General features: G+C 36.4%; 1 protein-coding gene across 1 annotated transcript; it reads right to left on the bottom strand.

Annotated features, from left to right (window-relative positions):
* Positions 1–4,794: 4,794 nt before the first annotated feature.
* LOC116710499 (adenosine receptor A1-like) lies at positions 4,795–16,169 on the bottom strand. The gene is made up of 3 exons (XM_032549582.1): positions 14,786–16,169; positions 11,249–11,543; positions 4,795–9,841 (listed from the first exon to the last, which is right to left on the bottom strand). Exons 1-3 carry the CDS (start codon positions 15,187–15,189, stop codon positions 9,458–9,460), a joined length of 1,083 nt encoding a protein of 360 aa, XP_032405473.1. The 5' UTR covers positions 15,190–16,169; the 3' UTR covers positions 4,795–9,457.
* Between the last annotated feature and the right edge of the window lie 4,818 nt (positions 16,170–20,987).

Below are 20,987 nucleotides of genomic sequence, written 5' to 3'. Positions count from 1 at the left end.
AGTGCATCTCTAGTGTTAAGATGATATTTGTTAGGGGTACTTTGACCATACAGTGGAGCCCCGCCTACTTGTGCCTCAGTATTTGCAGATTCCACTATTTATGGAATTTCCTGTGTAAAATTACTCCGAGCTATTTGTGGGAACAAATGCTTCTTTGCTGATCTTGGATCATGTCTGAAGTAATCTAAAGAAAATAAATTTTGGGAAGCTGAAACATCTAGGTGCAATTCTATGTTATGCTATGTTATTGCCTGCTGATTGCAAAACATCCCATCCAGGAGTGGCTTTCATTTTCCTGGGCATTGACTGACTTTAGCCCTGAAACCAGTAATAAGGAAGATTATGGATATTAGCTTCTGCAGTGATGTTAAAGATGAGTTTCACTGTTTTCAGAGTATTATTCAACACATATTAATTGTTGAAGAATAACAATTAATATTGTTATCGAAGTATATTTGCTGCAATGAATTCTACCTATTTGCAGACAGATGTGGTCCCTAAGCCCTGCAATGATGGTGATTCAATGTATTCCTAATTGAGCACTTGCAACATTTAACTTTATCATTAGATTTATGTGTTAAATGTCTCCAGACTCTATTACGTTGTTGCAGTTAAATACAAGAATGAAACATTCACTAGTTATCATCCTAAAAGTACCAACCGATATATTATATGAGCTTAATGCATTTATTTCATAAATTGTACTGTATTTATTTATGATGTTGCAATTTGACTTTTAAAAAAGCGGAAACCCGGAGTACTTTCTAACTTTTTTTTTGGTAGAGTTTCTCATAATCCCATGACTGCAGAGCATTTCATAACTCAATAGCAGAAATTTGTAAAAGCATTTATGCTTTAAGCAGTTTGTCTCAGAGTGAAATCTCTGTTGGATTAGGATATTTTATTGGTATGATAAATCATAACATTTTCCGCTTTTACTACTCCATTTTATTTGCAGATGATAAAACCATAATCATTCTCTTTTTAGTCTTGGAAACACACTAACCTGAACTGTATTTCCCCAGGCTGCAGTTGCAGTGTTCGAGAATAGTGTGGAGACCCTGTGTGCATCTTACGCCTCTTGGGGCGCTGGGGTAGCCCAGGAGTTGCAGCTCATCCGTGCATCAGTGGCATTGGGGCTCTATTTGAAGAGGAACTCTCCAGCTCTTAAAGACAAAGTGAAGAACGCTATGACTACGTTCCTCAACAGTCGTGTCAGTACATGGGTTGATCAACAAGGTGGTTGGGTAAGAGCGTGTTTAAAATACTTTTCAGTTGCATTCCAAGTCTTTATCACTTCAAGCCTTTGTTTAACTGTTAGACTTCGAACAACGACGTTGAATGGAAATGGCAAGAAAATTACTCCGCCCCAGTTATCGAGATTTAATGCATACTACAAATATTTTTCTTTCTACATCTTTTACTTTTTTAACCAGAAACACTACTTTTTTGTATACCAGAAATAAACAAACTCATAAAGATAACAAAGGTAGAATGTGAACATAATCTCTCTGAAACATCTCATAATTCACTGAATCATGCATTTGCAAGATTTACAGTACATGCATTTAAATCTCTGACTGTAACATCTTGCTATTTCTCCATTTTAAAAAAAACCCTCTAGATCTTCCTAATATTCACAATAATAATAATGGCGATTGCAATACTAACTTTTCCCCTCAGAGTCTTTCCTTTATTTTATAACCTGATATCTGTTTTATTTCAAACAAAAATATACAATTAAGTGTAAATAAACATTTTTCTGTTTTTGTTTTTTCAGGATAAAGTGCCAGTCTCCAACTAAATCTTGCCATGTAATGAAGAACGGCGCTCTTAAAAAGCCAAACATCAACAGCCTTCCACTTTTTGATCGGTGATGATTAGGGTTTTTGCTAATGCACACAATGACACTATGATAAACTAAGCCTTCTCATGAGACCATGCCTTTCTAAAAACAAAGAAAACTTGATGTACTTAATGTTCAATTATGAATAAGTTTGAACTCAAACTGTGAAGAAATTGATATTTTCATTGTCAACCTCCTAGCAAATATTTTAGGATTTGGAGATTTGATACTGTGAAACTCCAAGCTCAGGGGAAAAAAATACAAAGCTTGATGCTACAACAACTGTGTTTCACTGTAGACAAAGTTTTCTTTATTTGTTTTTGCCATTAAAGATTTGAGTTTTCAGTTAGATTATACAGGATTTATTACAAATTAAAGACGAAAATCATTTTGAAATGACAACCCTGGCATTGTAACAACTGTTTTTATACATTTTAGATCTGGATGATGTCTTTATAACTACAATTTCTTAAAAACAGGCAAAATGTAAATTATGAAAGGAAAGCAACCAAATAAAAGGATAAAAATTTTCTTGCAATTTTTATCTTTGTAAGAACATTTTGATATTGGGGAACAGCCACTCTACCATCACTGGATCTCCACTACATCTCTACTTGGATTGTTGAACAATTTTCATGGTCTTGACTTCAGCCTTTAGTATGGATTTCTTTTTTCTTCAGATTTTTCTTTTCCATTTCTTAACGTATCAAATGAATATCTGAAACCTCAATGTCTGTTTTATTTTTATTTTTGATTCTTTGAATTGTCCTGGTGCAAATATTTATAAAATCTTTGCAGATGAGGCAGTTCATGTTGTTGTTTGAACATCTATGATTCTCTCTTTTCTGCATTGATTTAAGCGTCACTTTAAAAACGTACTCTTCTTGGGATGAGGTTAATTTAAAATGCAAATACTTTAAAATGTTTTCTGTCTCTTAATTAAAAGGATTAAAGCACAAATACGGGTTTATGAATCTATTGGCCTTTGGTGTTCAATTTCTTACTTTCTAAGACTGTTTATAATACAGACAAATGTGTACGTTTTCCACCATTTGTATGTTGTTCATTATGGGTGACTGATTTGGTGTCATTATTAAATGTGAAGAGTTTGTCAATTATTTTACCAACTGAGCTCAAGCCAACTATAACAAATGTTAGAAAATGTTTTTTGGGGGAGGGCTTTCACTTGTACCACTGTGCCATTGTTTTTGTAATGATTAAAATAAAATTATTTTGTGTTACTTTTGAATGATTTGGCATGCTCAACAAAAAATGTTATGTTTGTTTTTTCGACTGAGTACCTTGATGTGTTTGAAGTTCTTGTGAGGATAAACCACTAGAAGGCAGAGCTATGTCACATGATGTCAGAACACAAGTTCCCATCCCTGTGATTTAGTTTAATAGACAAAACTGACTTATCTAGGGAAGACCATGATTAAAAAACACAAGACATCCTTGTACATTATTCATACAACAGATTCTCCTAGCGGTTCTCTTTTTTTTATTTAATAACATCTCTAATCCGGACATCTTCATAGGAAATTATTCTTGCATAGTAGGTTTATGGGAAAAAGTGTCCAGGTATTTGCATTAAACAAATGAGGTTCCAATTTACAAAGGAAGACTCACTAAACTCTGACGCACACTAAACTCTGACGCATACTAAACTCTGAATGGTGTGTGTCTTTTACTATGCCTGGTAAAAGACACACACCACATTTAAGATTGTCTTTGCTGTTTCAGGGTTGAATCATCATGCTGTAATTAGCACTGCTTCCTTAGCAAAAAACGTAGCATATACAAACAACTCTGAGCGCGTCTGGTTCTTCCCTGGTTATTATATTACATTGTGACTCGAGGGTGTTAACAAGCTGGATTATTCTAAAAAATTTGGTAAAACCTCAAGCAAAAGTATGTTAATGCCAAAATTTTTTATATAATTGTATGAAAAAAAAATACCACTGACATGAGGCTGCACAGTGAAAAGTTAGTAGCACATTTTCTTTGTAGTAAGAGGGGTCTTATACCATGATGTTTGTATTCTCTCCCCATTTTGCTACTCCTGCTTCTTAAAAACAAAACACGTTAAGTGACAATGTGTGCATACATGCTTATGTGTTGCCCATGTTTTCAAATTAACTATAGTCTTAAGAGCTCAGGCTGGTCACCGAGAATAGATTGATTTAATTACTGCAAATTTACTTTAGATTACAATATATTTGCATTTTATAGAGTTACAGCTATCAGAATGTCAACCTACTTCAGTCCAGCTTCTTACTGTATGTCAGTGGTGCTTTGAAAGCAATGTAAGGTGTACTCAAGCAACAGCGCCCCCTAGATTCAAATAATTTATTGTAAAACATACATTTGTATAATAAACTAATGTCAAATTTAAACATTGCTTGTTTAGTTACCCAGATTATATTTTTCAGCCCACTCTTTGGTGGGCTAGATCCAGTTTCTGAGAGCTGAAAACTTTACCCATTATTCTGGGCCAAATCCATGTTGAACTGTTGTGTTTAATTAATCCAAATCAAGATTGGTTCAGGACTGGGTCAGGAAAGTAACCTAACCTGGCTTGTTTTTCTACCATGCAATATTTAGAGTTTACCTTCATCAGCATAAGTTATGTTACCTTGTTAAAAAAGTGTGTTTATACTTTGCCACATGTGATTGCTCACACGGGTGTAATTGTAGGATTCATACAATCACTGCAGTTCTTCCCATCAGTACTTAGGGATGTTTCTGAATGTTCTCTGAATCATTCTGTCTCCCACAAATTTGATCCTGGAGAGAAAAAACACACGGCCAAATCTTGATAGGTTATTTGCTTTTGCAGCCCACACGATTGCATTAGAATATTTTGACTTCACGCCACTGGAATTTCATCATTTGGCCAAACAACAATTATAAATGACTGCTTTGCAGAATAAAATAACAGGCACTTCAAAACAAATTGTCTGTTTATTTCACATGTTTCTGTAACTGGAAATTGAACTCTTGACAAATAGTAAAGTCTAAACAGATTTCTCTTTTTTATGTTTTGTCCTTATTCCTTGCTGAAATCTGGTTGCATAAAAAGTGCCTGTTCACAGATATAATACATAGAGAAGAATGTCGAATCTACAGTCAGTCTACATAGAATGCGCACCATACGCAATATCTTCTCAACACAATCTGCATTTTCTGTTTCTTAGAATGACATTCCTGTTGAATGATTCTGCAACTATCCTCTTTATTTTAACATACAAAAAGATAAGCTAATATTTCATCTCTCCACGTCTTGGTAGAATAATTCATTAGCTTAATAAGATCAAATATTTTTTGTCTCAAGTAATGTGCACCATCAGTATAACAGCACTTAACAGCAAGGAAACAAAAAACAAAAGACAAGCTAAAAACAGTTTATGAGAGACGTCAAGAAACTGTGAAGACACTTCTGGAGGCAGCAAATACTCCAGGTCTGGATAGCAGTTCTGTGGAACGACGACAAGGACAACCTGTCAGGCAGAGTAAAAAATAAAGTAAAATAATAAAAAAAAAAATACTCCAAGCTGGAACAGAGATTTTTATATAAAGGGCAAACCACATTCAATATTCAGCTGTGGAGAAAATAAGTTCAGAGGTAAAACAAAATAGAATGCAAGTGGAAGAAAGAACTTTATTAAAATGAAATGGTAAGTACAGCTGCTCCCTTTTTTCTTGCTGGTTAAGTCACAGACAGTGTTTCAGTAGATTTCCTACCCCAAAGATGTCTCAGATTAGTTTTGATAATAAAGACCTTGCCATCTAAATACTTCCTGCCTGCTGCCTCAATGCCCTTCAATGAGCTTTTTCCACAGAACATTAATTATTCAGCCTCTGACAACTGAACTGATCCACTTTGATAATTCCAAGAAAGTGTATCTCCAAAAATATTTTACCTCTACAAATTGTAAAACTGAAAGCTGTCAGTGGACTTCAACGCTCACTCTCTTGTACCAAATAACAATTTCAATTAAAATATAATCTGCAAATAAATTATGAAATACAATCCAACTCCCTTGGAGCTTCATACATAATCCTCCTGTACAAGTATTTACATCAGTAAATTAACAATTTTGATGCATAACTAACAGTAATATATTGTCTTGCAAACACATTTTAGCTTTTTCCCATTTTATCGTTAGCACAACAAAGCTGTGTACAACAATGTTGTGCATGAAGGTGAAGTACAAAGAAAAGGATAGTTTTGAATGTTTTTACAAGAAAACATTACACAGTAACCCTAACCCTGAGTGAATGCTATGTTCAACTACATTTTGCTGCAAAAATAGTAACAGATATATTGGTTTCTTGCTCTACCAGTGATCTACATATGGGCTATAAAGGCTTTTTCCCATTTCCGCTTTTGGAAACAGCTCACGCTCAGTCATATTCTTGTCAAAGATTTATTTTGCATTTAACTTGAGACTTTGACTAGGCTATTAACCACATAGATGTGTAGCTCCAGCCAAATGTGTGGCGCCCAAGATGCAGTTGTCATCATATTATACTTTTTTTCCACTCCATATTTTCCAAATAGGTCAGAAAGCTGAAGTCTGCTCCTCTGAGATCCCCGGTCTCATCTGACCTGTGGATCTCTCTTCCAGAGCAATCATGAACGTCAGCTTAGATGGACAGTCCTGATTTGAACACTGGATTGTGAGATTTTGAAAGCACATCTGCACAACTTTATCACCGACATCTCTGCTGTTTTCATTGATCTCCTTGATGCTGGTTATTCACTCATATCCTCTAACAAACATGAAGTCCTTACAAAAAAAGTTGCATTTATACAAAGATTAAATTACATAGTTTCTAGATTTTTGCAGATTTAGAACCTGATGTCATTTTTCTTTCACTTTATAATTTTTCACTACTTTGTGTTAGTTTTTCATATAAAGTCCCAGTAAGAAATATTACCTTTTGTGGTTATAATGTAATAAAATGTGAAAATCTTCAAGGGATGTACATCATTTTGCAAGGCACTGCATATTTTGATTTGTACTGTATCATCCCACTCCATCCTACAGTTCACAAAGCATTTTGTTACTGCGGATGACCTTATATAGCGAGAGTTTGGTAAAACGTGAAGAAAAACAAAGACATGAACAAAGCTATGTAATCACAATTTTTTTTATGTTTTATTTGAACTATCATTTCTCATCTTATGACAACCTGCACTTCACTTTGAAAGATCTTTTATATAAGAATTGAACTATTAGTAAGGTGCTAATACACTTCAATAGTGTCCTTCCAGATTCAGTACTTTTAAGATTCTTGTAGAATAATTCAGCAAATTCAAAGGTTAAGTTTGAATATATTTGGTGAGATCATATTCTGATCTTAAAACTTTCCAGTGCAATGTAGCAGGGCAATAAATGCACAGAAAATGAAAGAAAGTAATCACGTGGACACATTATTGTATTATAACAGTGCAGCATTTGAAATACACTCAGTCTTGTTAAATTAGAATGCTCAAGTGTATGTTTGTCTTTTCTCTGTAATACCTATGTAAAAGCTGTACTTTTGTATAACAGGTTTCTGCCTAAGAAGCAACTCTTTCTAAAACATAAACTCTAGATTTGGTTTTACTTCTTTCCTGCATTCATGCTTAGAAGCCCCTCACTTATTCACCCACTGTCTGCCACATAACAGAAATTTGTGATGCATGCTTTCAGAGGAAAACAAAATAACCCTTGACTGTCTTAACATGTCATACAGACATCCATGGAGAGAAGAATGAAAAAAAAGTAAAATAAATTGTGATTCTTCAAAAGTTTTGTGCAAATAATGCATTACAAATCCAAAGCCCCTCAACATTTTTTCTGGCTGGTCAAATAAGAGGGGCTTAGAGGTTGGACTTCCTGCTCTTTGCAAACAACAGCTGTGAATTTGTCACTGCACAGCTGTTCCCTCAGTGAGATGAATCTTTAACAGTGTCTCCTACCAGCGCCTACATGAGTTAGTTACATTGAGTTCTATATATCATATTCGTGTCAGCAGTCATATATTACCATGTGCATAACATACAGTATCAATTATGATTCATTTTACACAAGCAACATTAATTAAAGTATCCCTGCCTTGAACGGAAAATTAATTAAAAAGACATGATTGTATTTTCTCATGAATAAGAGTAAACTTTGAAACAGTGAACGACCAGCCGAGTGTGCAGTGGGGATAAAAGGACTCATTCAAACAGAGCTGAGAAGATGAAGGAGCACCAGCATTCTTTGAATGCATTGATCTTTAATTAAAACTCTGATGTGGCTGCAGTTATATGACCAATGTGTCTGTGGGTTTTAAGCATTGTGTCCACAAATATCTAATTAAAAGCAAGAGTTATTAGGTAGGATTAGTTATTTTGTCAGTCAAATGGTCTCAGACCCCAGCAATACTGCTCCAGATATTTTTCTTGATATCTAGTATTTCGGGGGTAGATAGGAGGGGTAGATGTTCATCTAAACACTCTGTGGAAAAGCAATCAGAACTGTTGTAATACCCATCCGGCAACACAAGGTGGGGAAAACATTAACTTTCATAACATCAAGATTCGGCACAAGAAGGTTCTGAACAGGCCTGAAGCAAGGCTCGGCTAAAAAGCAATATGGTTCCTATCATGATTTTTTTTTTTTTATCTTACATTTGAAGTTTAATGAAAAAGCAGTCTGACAAAGCATGACAGAGGTGGAATACACAGAAAAATGATTTCACTCTTGTTGTAATATCAACAAGAGTTGATCTTTCAGATGTCGAAAACCATAACGTTTGCCTCTATGTTAATGTTTCCAGTAGTCTCCTGGCATCTGGTCCACATGTAAAACAAATCTTTCACAATCTCAGATTTTGTCTCCAATAACCATGTTCCCTGTAATGACAGGCCAAATAATAAATTCCATATTTTTTTAATGTTAAAATAAATTCAGACATTTGTTTCATGTTTCATTTCTAACTTTTCTTTGCCTTCAAAGTTATTCTCTACTCTGTTGGTTTTTCTAAGAAAAATAAAAAATAAAAAATACTGAAGTGACAAAATATGGACAATTTTAAGAAATTTTAATACAGTTGGAATGAGTCTGAATTTCAATTTTACTTTAATATGAATAACACCAGAAGTTTTGCTTCTGATTTGAATTTTTTTCCCCACATCAACAACAAACACATCCAACATCATAAACCTTCTTAAAGCGCCAAACTTCATTTTGAAGCTTTCTCTTCAGTCACAACAAGTTCACCAGAGTCATCATATTCACCAATGCTCAGTTCCTTTTTATCCTTAAGGCCACAAAAATGAAGCATTTTAATGAAGCAAAGATTTTAAATGAATAGACTTGAGCTCTTTCAGATGTCGAAGGCCTTGAATTGTAATTTTAGTCAACGAATACAGTACACAACACTATAGTACCACATGTTCTACACATATGCACTTAATGATTTCAGTTCAAGAGATTGGTCATAAAAGCCCCACTTTCTCTGTACCCTTAATGTCACTGGGATCTGCAGCTCCTTGAGCGTCAGGTCTCATGTTCTGTAAACAACTGCTGTAAAAATTGTCAGTAACACAATAGCACAATTAGTTCCCAAAGGTCAAACATCGTCATCGTCATCATCATTCTGCCTGAGCCTCGTGTCGCGGCTCTGGCCTCTCTGGCTCCCTCGCTGAGGAAGGCGACCGATGGGGTCCTGACACAGCATGTACTGTTTCCAGATTTTCCGAAACGCTGTGCGGAATTTCTTGATGCGGAAAGCGTAGACGATGGGGTTGACGGCTGAGTTGCCATGGGTGAGAATGATGGCGACGTAAAAGAGGGACATTGACATCTTGTAGCCCGGGAGGAAGAGAGTGATGCAGTTGAGAATGTGAAGTGGGAGCCAGCTGACTGCGAAGAGGAAAAGGACGAGGGCGAGAGACTTGGCTAATTTAAGTTCTTTCCCAAAGTATCGTCTGGGATCCGTGTGGCTTGCTGTCACCTTCAAAGACATTAAGAAAAATCACGAAACATTATTGTAAATGTACACTACCTTGATGAAGCAATAATGAGGTTGATCCTTTTTGAAATAATCTGATTGATGTTACACTTGAATTTCTTTTTTTTAATCTATTCTAACCCTCTAACTTTTTCCCATTTTGTGACAGTACAGCCAAAAACTTCTATGTATTTCATTTGGGTTTTGTTGGGGTCACACAGCACTGTTTAATCCATTTCCTAAAAGTAAAATGAGAATCGACCAACTGGATAACTATCAAGTCATTGCCAGGCAAGGAGAAAATTATTCAGAGAAGCAGCCAAGAAGCCCATGGTAACTCTGGACAAGCTGCACTGATCCACAGCTCTGGTGGGATAATCTATTGATCCAGACAACTATTGGTTGTGTAAATTTGACCCTTATTAAAACTGGGAAAAAGAAAGTCATAGGAAGTTTTATTTAAAGCTTGCCCAAGGCATACTGAGAGATGGTACTCCTGTCAGATGGAATACACATTCCTCTTGTTAAAGCCTGATGGTAACATAATGCTGTGAAAATGTCTTTGTTAGGATCTTGGATTGTTTTGGTGTTTTGAATATTTCGTAGTTCCATTATCATTGTGTTCCTTAGTTTATTATTTCGATTAAATAAGATCATTCTTGTTCATGTTTTTCTTAGCTCAGTCCTTTCTTTGTGATTCAAGGTTATTATGTTTATTTCTTGTGTCTGGTTCTTCTTGGGTAATGTTTAATTATGGTTAGTATGTTTAGTTTTGCCTTACTGTTAAGACTCATTTCCTAGAACCTTGGCTACTCTCCCTCATCCTCTGTGCCACTTTCTCTCTGTCCTTCTCCTCAGTCTGCCTTCTGCTCTCTCCTCACATCTGCAATCAGTTAGCTAATCAGCCCAGGTCCGTTGTTCCAACATTCACCGTCTCAGTATTTAAATCCTTCACCTGCTGACACTCCTTACTGATTCCTCCTGTTTAATTTCGTCAGATCCTGTTAATTCCTGTTAGATCCTGTTCCCCTGACCATGCTCCTTGTGCTCCTTGTGCTTTTGTTTGTCCCTGATGTTTTTTTGTTTGTTCTCCCCTAGCTCCCTGTATTCTCTGTGGTTTTTGGAGATTTTTTCATTTCTTTTCATTAAAACACTTATCATGATCCATGCTCCCAGTTCCTGTCTGCATTTTGGTCCATCCACAAACTCATTCATCGTGACAGTTTTTTTTCAACAGAGACAGAGTTGAGAGGAAGACAGATGGAGCTAAATGCTGGGCAAGTAAACCTAGTAAAGCATGAATGTTTGAATCTGTAATGTGACAATATGTGGAAAAAGTGTAAGGATTTTTTTTATTTAAGAAAAAAAAATACTCAACAAAATATTCCTGTATGAATAATCAAGCCTTACCTTCTTGTTGAGCTGTTTATGGATCATGTAGAAAATCTCCACATAGATGGCCAGCATGAGCAGAAGAGGCGGCAGGACCCAGCCAAAGAAGTTAAAGTAGACCATGTAGTCCATGCTGATGACTGTCTCAAACTCGCAGGTCACCACAAGCTCGTCAGTGGTCACGGTGCCATTTTTAAGGAGAAACTGCAGGTTATTCCAGCCAAACATTGGCGTGAGGCCCACTATGATGGACACCAGCCAACACAACAGCACGGCTGTCCCAGCTCGCCGAGGGGTTACCACTCTCTTGTAACTGTGACAAAAAAGAAGGTGAGAATTGTACTCAAATGATTGTATTCAAGATTTACCCAACTGTTGTAATTTTGCACATTTCTACACTTTTGTTTTCATCTCAGCATCTCTAAGTACAGCTTGGGCTCTAAGTACAGCTAAGTACAGCTTGGGCTGTACTTATGAAAACAGCCCAAGCACTGTTGTGCTGTTATCTAGCAATCCCAGCCAAGCCAAGCCCTTTACCTAGCGATCCCAAACAGAGCTCCAGCACGTTTGGTCAGCTGGTTTTACAGCTGTACAATGACTGCTGGAAACGACATGTGTTTTTTGATGACTTACCATCCATAAACCACTTGCTGCATTCTTGTTGGTAGTATAATTTCACATCTGCACATTTTTTGCGAGTGTAAACATTGAGTTGGGGAAGGAGAGGTGGCGTGGCCAGCAGCAGCTAATTTAGATTTAAAGTAACAAGAGGCCCTAAAGCAGCTCATTCTGATAGGAGCTCAAAATAGGCAGAATTGACCATCTCAAAATCTCATTATCTAACAATGACTTTGTGTAAAAAATGTAATGAACATGTTTTGTATATCCCATAGATCTACCCTGACCTGTTGAAGGAAGCATAATAGGTCACCTTTTAAATCAGAGTGAAAGGTTATGTCTTTTTATCCAGTGCAGTTTTGAATTTATCTATCATGTCATTTTTACTTAATAAAAACAGCAATTTGCCACTTTTGTACAATTTTGAGATGCACTGTGATGTTTTGGGTGTGGGAAAATTTGCCTTGGACTGTAAAACAAAATCTTGACCTCTTAATTTAGCAACGCTGGAAGACAAATACCCTCAAAAATTTGTTTTCCACTATTAAAACATTTTCATTTCAGTAGAAAAAAAGATATGAATATTTTATAGCACTCTTTCTCAAACTGCAGTCTCCGGACCGTTGTTCTTTCTTTGATGCTTACAATTCTCTACTCAAACGTCAATAGTTATTTTTATTTAGTTAAAAATGACTAAATTAATTAAGTACAATAGATAAATACAATTGCTAGAAAGTGGTGGAGATATTTATATTTAATGGTGCAGAAGAGAATCTTTGTTTTTGGCAAAGCAACTCAAGGTTTTTTTTTCTTTTATTGTGTTTCTAAATTACAAATATTCCTAAAAAAATTATTAATGTGCACAACATTTGGTATTAAAGAAAACTTCTTTTTTTTAATTTAAAGTCCGGCATGATCCTGCATGAGCTTGCGCTTTTTAAATTGTTCATCTATGCTAAAAAGCAAAAATTGACAAACGTGAGTACATATTAAGAGCAATAAGCAGTAATTCTCCTCCTTATCACAGCTGCATGCTGTCTGGGTAATCTCACTTGGCCAATAACAAACACACTGATAAAATGTGTCATTTTTCTTTTTCAACACTTTTCTTCCTTGACAAGTAGTGAACACATTCACAAGACAAAATAATTAAAGGATGATAAAATAGATCATGGCTGGAGGAAAGGAGGACAACTTAAATGTGGTATCGGTATTTCTTTTAACTCCACATGTGGAGCCCAACCCTTGGAGCAGCTGCTGCTCTCTGGCTGCATACCAATAAGCTCACCGTCAGCCAAAAAAATGGCTGTCTAGCTTCTAACTGTTCTCTGTCCATCCAGTTGTTGTCTAGCACCTGTAAATCCTTTCCAAGCTCGCCAGCAAAGCATGAGAAACAAATTTCAAATCTCAGGCCAACCTTATCAACAAATACAAACACCTCAGCTATAAAAAGCAATCAGTGCTTAAAGCGTGTCCCTCCACAGTCCCAAGGGAGGCACAAAGAGGGGAAATCAATTTCTGGTTCAAGTTACGGCTAAATAAAATTCATTCAAGACTGAAATGTGAATATGATTAAAAGAGTAAATAGATCCTAGATGGCGTGAAGATAATTTTTTAAAATTGTGTACATGACATGGGCACAATTTTATGCAATCAACCACTTACAAAGATATTAGTTATTTGGCAGTTTTGTGATGTCAATACGTTTTTAATTTGTTGTGGAATTTGTTTGTATATTCTCCCAACATATCCTAAGCAGGCAGACATGTCCAGCAGAGCCCAGAACAGTTAGACCGTCAGTATTCACATAATGGCCAATAAATTAGAAATGTTTCCTGATTCATGTCACTTTAACTTGTATTGATGTCCTTTCACAGAAAGAGCCGGACTGTGCACAGGAGCATTTGTTTCTATGTGTGTGTTGGCTTGCTGGCTTGACAAATTACACAGTCCAAGAAGCATCCACCGTGAGCCTATTGACCAATCATGCATTCTCTTACAGACCCTCTTATTGGCTGATTGTCCAATGGCTCAACATTGGCAATTCTATAAAAAATATAAGAATATGTGAGGGCAAAATATGATTAGGCACCAAGCTTTAAAATCTTCTCCGAAAATTATTTTGATAAATATTGACTATTTTTATCTTTATTTATGAAATAGGCAGTACTCAGAAATATTTTTCAGCCTCTAGTACTTTTTTAGATGATATTAATGCATTGGAGTTGTAAAACCATTGTGCTGATCCGAATTTGTGCTTTGGCAAATGTTTATTTTTATGTAAGGCTTTTAATCATGTGACTGAGCTGAGCTTTAAAGCAAAGCTTAAAGGTTTTTGTGATTTAAATCTTTCCTTAGATTTCTTGTGTATAAAAGATATTATACAAACTTGTCTAACCTAGAGTTCGATAGAGAATCTATAGACTGGGCTAAAGATGATAGTGATGGTAATAAGGCATTCCATCCTCAAAGATTAATAATCACTTTAATTATTACTTTTGGTCAGCATTTATAAAAATAAATAAGAATTACAATATTTTTCCATGAAATAAGGGTGTATAAACATAGACAGAAAGATCACATCTTATTTTTAACTTATGCTGCTTCTGTTATTACATTTTCATAGGCTACCTCTCATTTCCAATCAGAAACAAACTTCTAAGAATTTTATTAATTTAAAATCTAAATCTGCAAGGGGTGTGATTAATTTGAATTCTAATGTCAGACGTATGTGAAATCAGATTATGGTTTAGTAAAGAAAAACAACATATAAAATAAAAAATCCAAAGGCACCCACTACACTAAGCTGCAGGAGTAAAAGGAAACCCTGGAGAGAATATAATCAGCGCGCTTAGGTTCAAGCAGACACAAAGCCTCCAGACACAGGAGACAATGTATTTTAAAAAAACTATAGTGAAAATTCACCTTTAGGCCTACCTCATGGGTATTTTGACTCTCAGATAACGATCAATAGCGATGGCCAGCAGCGCAAGGATGGAACTTTGGGTTAGGACGAGCACCGTGCAGGCGAACAACAGGCAGCTGTAGAAGTGTGTCTGGAGCCCGATGCTGATGGTTATGGCCAGCGGGATGACAAGAGCCCCGACCGCAATGTCAGCCAAGGCCAAAGAGACGATGAAGCAGAACGTGGTGTCTCTCAGAGACCGGTTGATGCGAACAGCCCAGACGACCATCACGTTGCCGATGACCGAGGACACGGCGATCACCACCTCCATTCCGATGTAGAGAGGCAGAGCCGAAGTCATGGTCACAGATGCTTGATCGGAGGTGCGCTCAGCGTGAACACGTCGAAGGAGTTCCCGGTCCGAGTTTGTGGGCATCGACCGAGACACCCTCGCTTAGGCTTCGCATTTTCTTTTTTGTATGTCACAGAGAAGAAGAAGAACTCTGACGCTCGGGGATTATTTAGGATGTAAGTACAGGAGGTGCAGTCTGGATGCGCGCCAGACGCAAAACTTCATCAGTTTCCGAGAAAGAAGTGTCCTCCCCTCCACTCCACTCCGACGCACCGCAGTCCGGCTGGCTGAGGAGCGGGACGGAGCACCGGAGAAGAGAATGACTCATGAACAGGTCCCCAAAGAGCGGATTAACAGATCTGGTATCTTCACAGGGTCGAAACACACGGAATCCACCCCCGGAGTCCGAAAAAAAAAAAAAATTGTATCTGAGTCATTTCAATAATTGCGTTCTGTTTTTATGCCTCAGTCTTAAAAAGAAAAAATCTTTTTTGTCTTTCTCCGGGGTCCTCTTTATGATCTTCCTAAATAAATATGATGACGCTCAGGTGGAGAGCTCATATTATTAGAAGTCCTTCTCTTGTTTTGTGCAAAGTCACATGTCGGACTGAAAGCTCTCCCTCTGTGGGAGTGGACAAATGAAGTCTTCGGGAGGATTCACATGGCAGGTGCATCCCACTCTAAAAATGCCTTATCGTGTCAATTATTTACAAGCAAGGCATTTACTTTTCCCAGAAAAAAGTATGCATCTTCCTTGGATGTTTCATCCTTTTAGTGCGCTGATATTTTTAACACAAATAAACATCTTAAAGTCAAGGGTGAAAGGTGTCCGAATTATATATAAATACGTAATCTAAAGTGGTTGATTGCATAAATATTCACCCCCTTCAATGCTATGAACCTAATTTAAAAGAGAACCAACTAGTCAGCAGCATTTTTGTGAGTGAAATGGAAGTTACATGTTGATGTGTGTGAGTTCATCATAAGTACTCGTAGGTCCACTCTCAAGCAACGAGGAGAAGAGATCATTGAATCCATCTTTAAGAAATGGTTGTATTGTAGGGCCACCAAGACACCTACAATACAACCACTGAATGAGTCAAAAGCTTTGGTGGTTCATTCTTGGGTCTAATGAGACAAAAAAAAAGTATTTTTGGTAATCAGACAATGCTGTGTTTTGGCAATACAAAGCACTTTACATCTCCAAAAACTCACCATCTCCACCGTAAAGCAGGGTGGTGGCAGCATCATGCTCTGATGCTGCCACCATCACCTCCAGCAGGCACTGGAGGTCTTGTCAAGATAGATGGGAAGAAACATAGGGAAATCCTGGAGGTTTATCTAATTCAGCATGTCAGAGAGCAACGGCCTTCTGGAGATCCTGAGCATACGGCAAACTTTTCACAAATACAAGAAGCTGGACATTCTTGAGAGGCCAAATCAAAACTTAGATGTCCTATGAAAATATGTGGCTGGATTTGAAAAGAACAGTACACACCCTGTTACCAAGAAACCTCAAATAGGCTTCAGTTGCATTTAAGCTGTTTTGTAAGGAAGAACGGAGAAAAGCTGCTGGGTCGAGATGTTCCAGTCCAGTCCAGTTGTTTTCTTATTAAGTAATTTACTATTTAAGAATTTAAAAACTCAGGCGTCACTTTGATATTCAGTGGTTTTACTAAAAGCAATTAACGGGTGAAACATCCAAGGAGGTGAATACAAAAGGCCATAATTAAATACAAATATAATAATAATAATAATAATAATAATAATAATAATAATAATAATAATAATAATAAATAATTATTTTTTGAACATTAAAATGTTGGATTATTGCTGTAATGCAAGAAAACACCTGATAACCAAGTAAAAAACTGCACTCAGTATGTTTGCAAATACCAAAAGGAAGTAGGAAGATTCTGTTCATCCTGACATTAGGGTGTATTTGACTGGACACTGTAATGGATTAAACTATTTGATTTCAAATTATTGTATAATATTATAACGACTACATGTATTAATTACTAAAGTTCAGATTTCAGTTATTCATGCTACATATTATTGCCATGCTAAAATGCTATAGATAAATTGTTTACATTTTAAATGATGAATTAAATTACACCACTTTTGGTATTCTATGTGTCAAAGCCGTCAGACTCCCAAATGGTTTAACAGAGGAGCTTTCTTTATGGTGTGTTGGATGTGACTGAAGTTACAGGTTACATAAGAAAGGGGTGGAAGACTTCAAAGCCTGTGAGGGCTAAATGCTCTGGAGAGGATGTACAATAAAAGGACAGGAGATGAAGACAGATGGTTCATGTGTTTTGTGTTGCAGAGACAATGAGACTGCCTTGGACAACATGATCTGGGATATCATTGGAAAACAGCTGCACTCTGCTGCAAGACAGATGCACAGAATTAAACATGAAAATGCAAATGAGAAGCATTTGAATTAGAGAACGTGAAGAATGGGTACATTCACAAATTCATCTCCATTTTCTTTAATGAGGGCCATCTTGGGCACACTTTGTGGCATTCAGGTTCCAAGAGAAAGCGCAGACAGGAAGTAGAATATGGTGGGTGGCGCTCCCTTCCCTCACCTTGAAGACAATGAATATCCATTCTCTGAAAACGATTAGATTTTTTTTTTGTGGGGGGGGGAGGTTCTGATTCAACCTTAAGCACTGGAAACCCCAAAGAGCTTTCTTATTGATCAAAGAGAATACACGAAGGTTTTTGAAAAGGGTTCTTTTGAAGTGATAAGAAACCTCACCTGTTATAATTGTCTACAACAAATACACAGTTGGAGAAAAGCCAAGACCATGTCACACCCAAAAGTGTGATGGCAGCTTACTGTTTGATGAACCTTTAAAATACCGGATGCACAGTATTTATAGCCAATATTAGCTTTCACAGAAAATCTAAGTAGAATATATCACCAGCGATCTTCCTGTGTGAAGCAGGCACCAAGAATAAAACATGTAAGTATTTTCTTCCTGAGTAGCTTTCTAACAAAAAAGTAAACACATGTAAACGTAATAAAATCTAAATAAAACCTTTTATTTTATTTTTGCTTTTTACACAAGTATATTAATTCCTTACAGATTGCATTCTCTGCATGTTTTTCATTTGGAAGATCTTCTCTTGTAAATACTCATTGGACACTCCATGAATAATCCAATTCATACTCAAAAACAGAACGATGCAGTTTCTTAGTTATCCAAGATGACAAAACAATTTTAAATGATTAAATACAAGTCCATTGGACCTGTGTTTTTGGGTGTAAAAGTGAAAAGGACCTAATCAAGCCAATAAATTAAGAAATAAATTAATGGCCCTGTTAGAATGAACAAAGCCTTTTGAAAGGTAGGTGAAATATCTTCATGTTATAGTTTCTTTTTTATGATGGTGGAGATCTGCTTTGGTCTTGACCTCTTATTTTGTAAATACTTTTTTTAAACTTCAAACCACCAAATTTGCATGGTTGTTTAGACAGAAGCTGATGATTATTACAGGAATTGGAGGTGAGAGGTGGGATTAGAATTGTGTCAAGCCATCATCTAAATTAAAGTGGAGTTTAGGCCAAAAGTATTTTAAATGCAATTTTGTTTTACACTGCCTTACTTTTCTAATAACAATCTGATTGGAAGTGCTTGGCATGTTTCATTCTTTTCAGACACTCACTGGTATCTTTATTAGTTAGACACCTTCCTTTTACCAGGTTAGACCCAGATTTGCTTTCAGATTTGACATAACTCTTCAAAGCATACATTTAGTAAAGTGTCTAAAAATTCCTCTGAGATTTTTGTCAACATTGACTTGGTTGCAACATATTGTTGCAGTAGGTCTGTTGGCTGGACTTCTTCTATATGAATGAAGGTTTTTATTTACTATTGAGACCAATGGAATATAATGAATTCACTGTCATGTTGAAGAAACCAGTTTTAGGTACTTTACACTATGTGGCATTATGCGTTATTCTGCCAGAAGTAGACGCCAGAAGATGTGTATGTTGTAATCATATAAAAAGATGGACTTGATCAGCAGCAACACCCAGGTAGACTGTGAGATTCAAAAGATGCTCATTTGGTAAAAAGGGGTGCAAAGTGCGACAAGATAATTTCTGATGTCAGCATTTGAAAATTGTTGCCTCAATTTCCTGTTTTTAGCAGACAGGAAATTGAAGCAATTTCCGAATAGACCAGTGTGGTCTATTCTGATAGATAAGTTTGCCTCAAAGCCGGACATGTTTTGTTTCGAGCAGTGGTGGTCTGCATGTATTAGTTGTATCAAGTATTTTTTCTGAGCTACAGTTATCTTTTCTCTCAGACCAGCTTATCTGGCAACAACTGTCCTTCAAAATATGCTCAAAATATTATGAATTCTCTTCCTTTCTTTTTCTGATACTTGACTGAAGTTAAGTAAGTCATCTTGACCACATTGTAATATCTAAATGTCATGTGATTGGTTGAAGCATTGTTTTGCTTAATAGCTGATAAGATGTAACTAACAGGGGGTTTGTGAGTGCATTTACATGCAGAAATATTTATTTTTATTTTATTTTTTTGCATATTTTCATAATGTTCACCTTAATGTCCACCGTAAATAATCATTACCTTCTGTGTAGTTACTGCCCAATGATGGTATGAGAGTGCCAGCAGTTCAAAGATTCATAAAATAATTTGATTAAACCACAGCAATGTTTTTGGTATAGGTGATTTTGGCTACCTGAAACCAGCTAACCTAGATTTACTCTTTTTGTCGAAATCAATAAGCTTTTCTACTGCAGGTAAGATTTCTTTACCTTTTCGAGTCACCCCACTTGAAAAATATGTTCCTATCCCTTTAAGGCTTTGAAGATTGGAGCATAAGTGCCGACACATTTTAATTCAACATGCATAGCGTCTTCTCCAACCATCATGAGTGCTTTATTACTGCCATGATAAATTAGTTAGATAATTCTGGCTTGACCTGCCTCAAAATCTTCAGTGACCTTAAAGTATTAGGTGCAGTGAAATTTTAAACTCAAAAATGTCAGAACCATGACCTTGTCTTGTCCTTAGAAATTGGTGTATTTAAAAAAAATAGTAGGAACGCTTGAATCGCTTCAGAGAAAATACGTTTGCTGAAACACAGAGGAAACAGGGACTCAGAGGACATACTGCCATGCTCACATGCTCATCATCGCTTTTATGTTCAAAACCTTTGTCAGTGTTTGGTGTTTTGCTTTGTAAATAAAGCTGGTTTGGCTTGACTTAGCAAAGAGCTCTTCAGAGCAGCCAGATGACACAGCGTGCTTGTTTTTAGGCTTTGAAAGGAGGAAAAGCCATCCATGCATGGGGAGAGTATGCAAATTCCACACAGTCAGGTCACAACCAGGATATGAACAGAGGATTTTCAAACTGGAGAAATAGTATTTGTAATATCTATGACTGTATTGTCTGCAGTCGAATGTAGCTGAACTTCTTTCTTTCCATTTGTCTTTTCCATGCTACCATGTCTTTCTCCCATGTGCAATTTTTTTGTGCTATTTTAAAATTGTAGTCTGCCTACAATCTCTGAATGTAGTCATGTTTAGGCTTATAATGAGCTCTAACATTGTTTCTCTATATTTAGTTGGACTGTCCCACCTTTGCTTCAGAATGTAAATCTTCATGTGAGAGAAAGCTGGATACACTTATTTCACTCAGTCAATATTCACCCACATTTGAATGATCTTTTTTTTATTGCTGTAACAACTATGTTCTCAGGATAAATGGTCATTGCTACTATGTGATTTATGTGGTAGTGACCTTCTGCACAAGACAAATGGTGTTGTTAAGCTGGGAAGACTGAAACAATCCTTCAATTAATGGCATATTGACTTTTTTCATCCAAAGCAGGAA

Source organism: Xiphophorus hellerii, chromosome 20, assembly GCF_003331165.1.
Source record: "Xiphophorus hellerii strain 12219 chromosome 20, Xiphophorus_hellerii-4.1, whole genome shotgun sequence".
Classification (NCBI taxonomy): domain Eukaryota; kingdom Metazoa; phylum Chordata; class Actinopteri; order Cyprinodontiformes; family Poeciliidae; genus Xiphophorus; species Xiphophorus hellerii.
The sequence above is the reverse complement of the archived record's forward strand: the minus strand, read 5'-3'. Positions and strand labels throughout refer to the sequence as shown.